Here is an 8028-nt window from a genome sequence, read left to right as displayed (position 1 = left end):
ACCTTTTTTGAAGGGTCATTAACGCTCTCATTAAATAACTTCAGTGCTGAAGCCTAATAAACTGGTTTGGATTTTGTCTGCGTCGAATTCAAGAAGCTTCAGATAGCAATATCGATTTGACTGTTTGAATTTTTGATGAATAAAATTTCCATGGACGTGTTGAAGTGAGAAATTGTGCAGTTAGGCCAATGCCGGTCGATTTGGGAATAAACATCACCCATGTGTTCGCCAGTTTTTTGGATGCATCCATTCATCCAACCCATCCCAAGTATAATTAACACATTCTTTTCGAGCAATATTTTGTCCAAAAATCTTCTGCTGTAAATGTTAGGGTCAGGCATGCTTTTTTTGCAACATGTTGTATATCATTTTATTGATATGGCACTCATGTGTATCTGTTTCTTTTTAAAGATATTAAAAAACAATAAATCAAACATCTTCAAAGTTGTAATCTTCCCGTTTGATAAAAACATTGCTGACTTAATAACCGGCAAATGTGCCTGGCACCATGTCAAGCAAAACCTTTTTTACAATGAGGTTTTCCCGACGCCCGCCTTTGCAATGACATAAATTCTGTATACGCGTTGTTTACCGGAAAGGAATAGATCTTTGTATGAACATATTTCATGTTTAGATGTAGCATTATTTGCATTAGGAATGCATTTGTTATTTCTATTGATCTGATTGTTGGCTGCACGTAAAACCTCTTCAAGCGGAACATCATTTTCTATTATCAACGGAGAATAGGTAATGTTCCTTGGGAAACGTCTGTAAAAAGTTACCAAATCATGGCGTAACCCTGAAATTTTGGACATAATTTTTATACGCTGACACAAATTCTAAACTAGAGTAACTTAAGCATGGTTATTTAAACAAAAGCACAATAAACTTAGATCATTCGTCAAATAGATATTTTAGATTTACATATAGTAAGAACAAATTAGCCTCTAATCGGTATTATTTTAACTTAGAAGAGAAACATAAAATTTATCTAGTGGTTAAGATAACATTAAATTTATCTAGTGGTTAAGATAACATTAAATTTATCTAGTGGTTCTAAGCTTATTGTTTACAGCAATCTTGAAGACAAGACGTCGGGTTATACTTTATAATAAAGTTTATAAAACTATGTTTTTGTGAATTTGCAAATAAATAATGGTTATTATCCTTCAGAACAAAAGAAATATGCGTCTTTAAGGAACACATTAAAAACCATTTTGAAAATTTATGAACAAAAGTTAACAGCACTTACTTTTACAAAGGTGTTTGTATTTCAAACAGGAAAGGATATCAAAACGATAGGCATGCTGAGGAAAATCATTTGCTGTAAATGCGAAACAAGAAGAACTGTTTAATAGTTTCGTTCTTCTTTATTTTATCATAAATTACTTATATTGCAAAACAAATTGGATTTGTAATTCAGGGTTCGCATGCTCGATCGTCGAGCTTAGCAAAATTTCTCTGCGACAACTGATCTGAGACATTAAGTCTAATTAATATTGTCTCACACTGCTGACCTATAAATCATATTGGATTAACTATAGGTCGTTCACCTGCACAAAATACATCCTATACTGGTTATTTTACAGAAAAGCCGGGCAGGCTGACCAGATGACGAGATATGACTTAAATTGGTTTAACAACAAAGTTAACATAAAACTCTGGATTTATTAGTTAGCATATTAATACACTTCAGTCGTTTTTAGAACGTTAATAATTCATATACATAGGCATGTATTAAGACGGTCAAACTAACATTATATATCGACAATTTTACAAAAATCAACATCGCTTACCATTTCCCTTTCGGAGAATTTCATCGACAACTTACCTTTAATTTCTTCCTTCATTTCTTTAAGAGCTTGCAACTTTATTGTAACTATGGTATCTAATTGTGTAAGTGCAGAGTTTCTTTGTTTGGCTACCTCCGTTTTTATATCGTTTTATCACCTTACGTGGTATTTGCATCGGCATCTTCTTTATTCTGCCTTTCTGATTTATTTCCAGTGGTCGATTCTGCGTCTTTCTTATTTAAGTGTTGGTCTATTTCTTCACCGGCATTCTCTAACGCTTCATTTAAATGTTCAACGGGGACGGTTACTTCATTCTTCTTCAGCTGAACAATGAAAATAGAATCATTATGTAAGCACGAATTTTATGTAAACTTTCAATACATAACTCCGTAAATTAAGCTTTTAATAGATTGACCTTTGTATGTGTAAACTGTTATCAGATTTTAAAACCATACCTACTAGGCTTCTTTGATAACAAAAAAATAAAATATGAATTTGCAGCAGCTGTTTATTGCCCTCATTGTTAAATGAAAATCGACGTTACAAACGTGCAGAATTTCAAATACGCGCCATTTAAGATATGATCAATGTTTATACAATGTTTAATTGAACGTCATGCAATTCACCAACCAAGTAAAGCTGTTTCACTGCTTCTTGTGCTGCTTCGTTATGAGCCAAACATTCAGCATCGGAAAGAAGACTTATCAAACTGTCAATATAACTTTCTAGATTTGTTCGTGAAACAATCAAATCTCCAGAATGTCTTATATCATTGCCCATATCACGCACCTAAAATAAAACACAATTATTATAGTAATGTTAATAAAATTTCAACACATTGACACTTTGTAATTTCATTAATTGGAAGTTATGTTAAATGTTATGTTTTATGTCAAAACCGATTGTTATACTGAATGGGTTTTGGGTGCAATATACCTGTATTCACCAAATAAATCACTAAATGTTATAGTCATTGCTTTCATATGAACGGTTAAGAAACTCTTGAAAAAAAAAACAATGTAAAAATTACCTTTGTGACCTTATTTACTTTTTCACTGAGCAAATTTGGCATTGTGCGTCCAAAGCTTTTTTTACATATAAGTATGGAAAGAAACCCATTAAAATCCACATCCTTAAGGCTCTTGGCATTTCTGTAACGGTCTGTAGGAGGCACAAAACATTTCGCTATTTCGACTAAGTCGGTGCCCCATCTTGTTGCGTCTGTACTTTTCCAATTAGGTATCTGCCTGTGCTGTTTTCGTATTTCGTCTCGGATATGATGGCATATGTCCTTTGCACAATTTCTTCCAGGTACCTCTCCTTGAATCGTTGACCTATGGGAAACACATCTATTTTGACGTCCCTTGACACAAAAGTTTTTCGTTGGACAGCTCAAAATAAGTTCAGTCGTACATGAATTGCAAATGGAACTTTTATTTATCTTGTGTTCTGTAAGGACTGTTTGGATAAAGTTATTTAAATCGTCTTCCAAAGTCGACTCTATTCCTCTTTTTGTCAAAACCATTGCCAGGTGACTTTTTAGCCAGTTCCAAAAGCCGCCTTCCTTTAACAACGAATCCATCATTTGTGGAAGTAATGTTCTTGTTTCAAGACTCACTTATCTCACGTGACCTAAATATTGTCTGGCAAAAAGTATGCTTTATTAGATATTTGACTATTATTATTTTTCTTACATAATTAGAAAGTATCTAGTAGATAAAAAAGGTAGATCCCTTATTATCAAGTAGAATCAGAGTAAAATACAATAAAGAAAAAGCAACCGTCACATGTGAAAGCTTAGGCATATTAAACAAATACTTAGTATGGTCTTCATTACTCTCTGAATTTTAATGTAAAATGAAATGATGTTATAAAAAATATATTACCCTGCATGCAAAATCTTTCGTCTGTGTCTGTGTCATGATCTCGTTGTTATGATTGTTTTATTTCTGAAAAATAAATGAAACATTTCAAAGTGGAACTAAGTATAACGTTTAATGAATAAATCGTGCAAAACAACCTAATTTACCCTTTTACATTTGACACGTTCTATTTATAAATATGTCCGGTCCATTATAGCACAACATGTGTTGCGTGAGTTTCTGGTTAGTAGCTCAAATGTTTGCGACAGAACTAGAGGTGAAATGTCAAAATTGTGGTTTAATATGTCGTTGTTCCTGTTTTTGACTGATTCTGGGAGCACTTGGCAATTATATGTTTACCTTAGAGACATGATGTCTCGCGAGGAAGCTGAAAATTAAATTCAAAGCTGATGGTTGACGATATGAGATTGGTAGCATAATAAATAGCTGTCAAGCAACATTTTCTCTCACGTCGTAAGGCAAGGTCTTTAGAACGTTTGTTTTGTCATTTGTAACTAAATTCACTTTCATACAACGGCGATTTTCTTACTCAACTCAAGATAAAAAAAGCAGAACGCCAACCTGAGCGCAGCGGACAGGACGATCGCATGCATCGTTACAGCAACGCAGAGTAGTGGCAGGATAGCATAAAACACATACAACGGAAGGCGTTTGTTTTGGTAATGTCATTCGCCTTTGCATGAATATAACAACGGAAGTGCTACGGACGCCAAAGAAAGCGCACATAAATCAAAATGAGAACGCATTCTGGCGCTTGAAATGGGACGGTGTTCTTCGAGATGTCACTTAGTCATAGGATGCAGTGGAAACCCCATAAATTCCTTATGCCGAATTCGAGTTGAGAACGAATATAGTTGCTGTAAGGGTACAACTATTGCCTCAAGATGTAAAGCAATTGCGACTATTTTGAACATGCACAAACATCATCGGCGTTCTCAGTGCGTCCTGGACTAGGGACGTCGTAGTCTCTGTAGAATATCCCACGTACTAGTAACGTACATTAGATGCCGCATATTCACCGTTTAAAAGCACATAAACTGTTAAAAATTCTGTTGGTGACTCTATTGTGACACTAGCATGTTTGCAGTGTGACAAGAACGTTCTTAATTCGACTATGACGTTTTCAGGACGTCGTTTCAGACACCACCGGTTTTGTGTTACAATATTGGCGTTAATACTGCACGTGAAACTGACTGGAAAGGAACAAACCGAGACAATGGCGTTTTCGAACAATACTAGGTTGATAACGTGGGTAGTGGGCAATGAAGCGAAGACAACCACGAACTTAAACTTCGTAGCCCCTGAACGCATAATAAGCCATGGAATATTGGAAGTTATGCTTTGGTGGCCGTGACAACGTCCCGAAACCTCCAACTTTACAACAACTTACAGATGTTTTTCTGTTATATCACTTTACTATTAAGTCACACCTTACTCACGTTGCGGACCCGCGAAGGGACATGATGCCTTAAATAATTGCATATACAATTGTCATCTTTTTTAAGTTTATTAAAAGATAAAAGTATGAATTTAATCTTTAAAAGTCGTATACAATTTAGTTTACAAAAAATTATAACCCGGTTTATTATGCAGTAATCTCTTAAACTATACAAAAATGAAATGAATCAAAGAGTAGTGTCACTTTATTGTACTACAAAATTAAATAGAGATAAAAAATTATCGCCGCCTTTCCCTCGCGCCTTTCCATATTTCATGCTGATAAACTAAAGTGTCAGACACACACACAAAAACATAAATAAATTAGGTTCAATACATTTGAAAAGAGTTTAGGTCAAACATGAAATTTGAATCCAACTTTTACAAGGAAAATATATTTTATATGAGTACTCTTTACTATGATATTCTTCGTGCTCACCGCTAGGCGATGGTATTTGTTTTAAATTACAATTTATTTTCAATAATATTTGAGTTTCTGATTCATAACTGAACTACATTCTAATTCAATTCAGGAAAGATCGTACAGAAGCCGTTTTGTTAATACCCCCAGCTTCCGATAGGATGAAGTCGCGGACTTAAAAGACAATCTTTTCCGACTGAAAATGTTGCCCTAAGTTATGAAAGTTATGAAAAGGACCATAAAATGATATTCAATATTGTATCTTTAATCAATGTCTGACTAACATTTAACAAATAAAAGTAATGAGATATGGTATTATAACCATCATTTATCTGTAATGCTTTAGTCTATTATTACATGCACTTCAATCACGGAAATCCTGTAATATTATCACATGAGTAGCCAAGTGTTATCGAGCGTTTTCTGTCATACGAGTAATGCATGTAAATAGGGATAAAGTTGCATATCTATGTATGCATTTTTGTTTGTATTCGGGTTTTAACTAGATTATCTAGTGTTATCAATTTTACTTCTAGTTTACACGCCAAATAAATTATAACAAACATGCATGTACTTTAAATTTCTATCAATGTTATCAGAACTACAGACGTTTATGCTAACTGCCACTCAAAATTGTTCTAACGAGTAAAATTGGTGTGAAATGAATAGCCCGCAGGTAATACCAATTACTGATCAACATATGCAGACAATTTTCTTTCTCTGTTAGTAGTCCCAGGTGTCTGCCTCTAAACCCAGGTATCATAGGCTCGAATCTAATCGGGTCACGAACATGTTTCTTCATATGACACAACTCGAAAGTGACAAGAACATGTTTTGCAATCGGGCTTAAATCCAGTAACGAGATATCATTTTACAAAAGCAGTCTGTCATATTTTGCATAAAAAGTTCAAAGCAAATTTAGCTTATTTTTCTGTAGATGAATCTAACATATTTAGAGATTGCAAAGCTTGAATTAAAATCTTTACCTGAAGCTGTTTGGTGTAACAAGTTTGCACTTCACATCCTCATAACTACACATAAACACTACTCCAATAATTATCGATTTTCCTCTTCAATATTTAATTTAGCTAAACAAATAAGTTAACTTAAATAGCATAACAGAATAAATTTAAACACTTCAGCTTTAAGCAGCTTTTAATGACTGCCAAAGCGCAATTGAGTTTATATACAACGTACATTATATACCATATCAAATGCGTAAAGGTAGATAACTGCTGAGCAACGATAGTGTAATAAATTACAGGGAATTTTTCCACTCTAGCGATATTAGTAATGGCATGTGTGCAAATAAGATGTGTGAAGTTGGCGGCCTAACGGCCTGGCGGCCTGGCGGCGTGAAGTTGGCGGCCTAGCGGCCTAGCGGCATGGCGGCGTGAAGTTGGTGGCCTAGCGGCCTGGCGGGCCAGCGGCGTGAGGTTAGCGGCCCAGCGGCCTGGCGGCCTAGCGGAGTGAAGTTGGCGGCCCAGCGGCCTGGCGGCCTAGCGACCAAAAATTTTAATGTTGTAAAAATGTTTTTTTAACAATAAAACGGCAGTTAATGAAGTTTTAAAGATAATTATTGTTATTTAAACGATATATCTAAAGAAAAAATCACTTTCAGAGATTTTTTTAATTTTGTCATTTTTGTGAAGTTGGCGGCCCAGCGGCCTAGCGGCCTAGCGGCCAAAAGTTTTAATGTTGTAAAAATGTTTTTTTAACAATAAAACGGCATTTAATGAAGTTTTAAAGATAATTATTGTTATTTAAACGATATATCTAAAGAAAAAATCACTTTCAGAGATTTTTTTAATTTTGTCATTTTTGTGAAGTTGGCGGCCCAGCGGCCTAGCGGCCTAGCGGCCAAAAATTTTGATGTTGTAAAAATGTTTTTTTAACAATAAAACGGCATTTAATGAAGTTTTAAAGATAATTATTGTTATTTAAACGATATATCTAAAGAAAAAAATCACTTTCAGAGATTTTTTTTAATTTTGTCATTTTTTGTGAAGTTGGCGGCCCAGCGGCCTAGCGGCCTAGCGGCCAAAAATTTTAATGTTGTAAAAATGTTTTTTTAACAATAAAACGGCATTTAATGAAGTTTTAAAGATAATTATTGTTATTTAAACAATATATCTAAAGAAAATTATGACATACAACTCCTACATATATAACGATAAGTTTTGCCTGCCCAGCCCTTTTTAAGTGAATGTGACGTTAATTTCAAATATTTTTTCCTTATAGTATGCAGTCAGTATGCATTTAGTGAAGCACGATGTTCTTTAAACAAGGACTGTAATACCGGTGCAAGGATAGAATACAGCCTGTAAAAAAGTCCCGTCAATATAATGACATTTTGGTTCAATATATTGCTACTTTGGTATCATATATTGAAGAACTGGTATCATATAATGTGAAAATCAACTTATATATTGCTGCTTCGGTTACATATATTGATAAACTGGTTTCATATATTGTAAAATTGATTTAATATATT

The 8028-nt window shown here is 34.3% G+C and overlaps 1 protein-coding gene and 1 long non-coding RNA gene across 2 annotated transcripts; both read right to left on the bottom strand.

Moving 5' to 3' along the window:
• Positions 1-747: 747 nt before the first annotated feature.
• On the bottom strand, positions 748-1915 carry LOC132755464 (uncharacterized). Its single transcript, XR_009629215.1, has 3 exons — positions 1797-1915; positions 1253-1324; positions 748-799 (listed from the first exon to the last, which is right to left on the bottom strand). It is a non-coding gene; the product is annotated as an uncharacterized LOC132755464 (long non-coding RNA).
• A 36-nt stretch (positions 1916-1951) lies between these two features.
• LOC132755462 (uncharacterized) lies at positions 1952-6483 on the bottom strand. The gene is made up of 5 exons (XM_060746329.1): positions 6218-6483; positions 3680-3742; positions 2824-3436; positions 2424-2582; positions 1952-2116 (listed from the first exon to the last, which is right to left on the bottom strand). The coding sequence occupies exons 3-5, from the start codon at positions 3376-3378 to the stop codon at positions 1952-1954; spliced, it is 879 nt and encodes a 292-aa protein (XP_060602312.1). The 5' UTR covers positions 3379-3436; positions 3680-3742; positions 6218-6483.
• Positions 6484-8028: the final 1545 nt, after the last annotated feature.

The sequence above is a fragment of the Ruditapes philippinarum genome, unplaced genomic scaffold (genome assembly GCF_026571515.1).
Source record: "Ruditapes philippinarum isolate M1 unplaced genomic scaffold, ASM2657151v2 ctg11193_1_1_1_1, whole genome shotgun sequence".
NCBI lineage: Eukaryota > Metazoa > Mollusca > Bivalvia > Venerida > Veneridae > Ruditapes > Ruditapes philippinarum.
The sequence above is the reverse complement of the archived record's forward strand: the minus strand, read 5'-3'. Positions and strand labels throughout refer to the sequence as shown.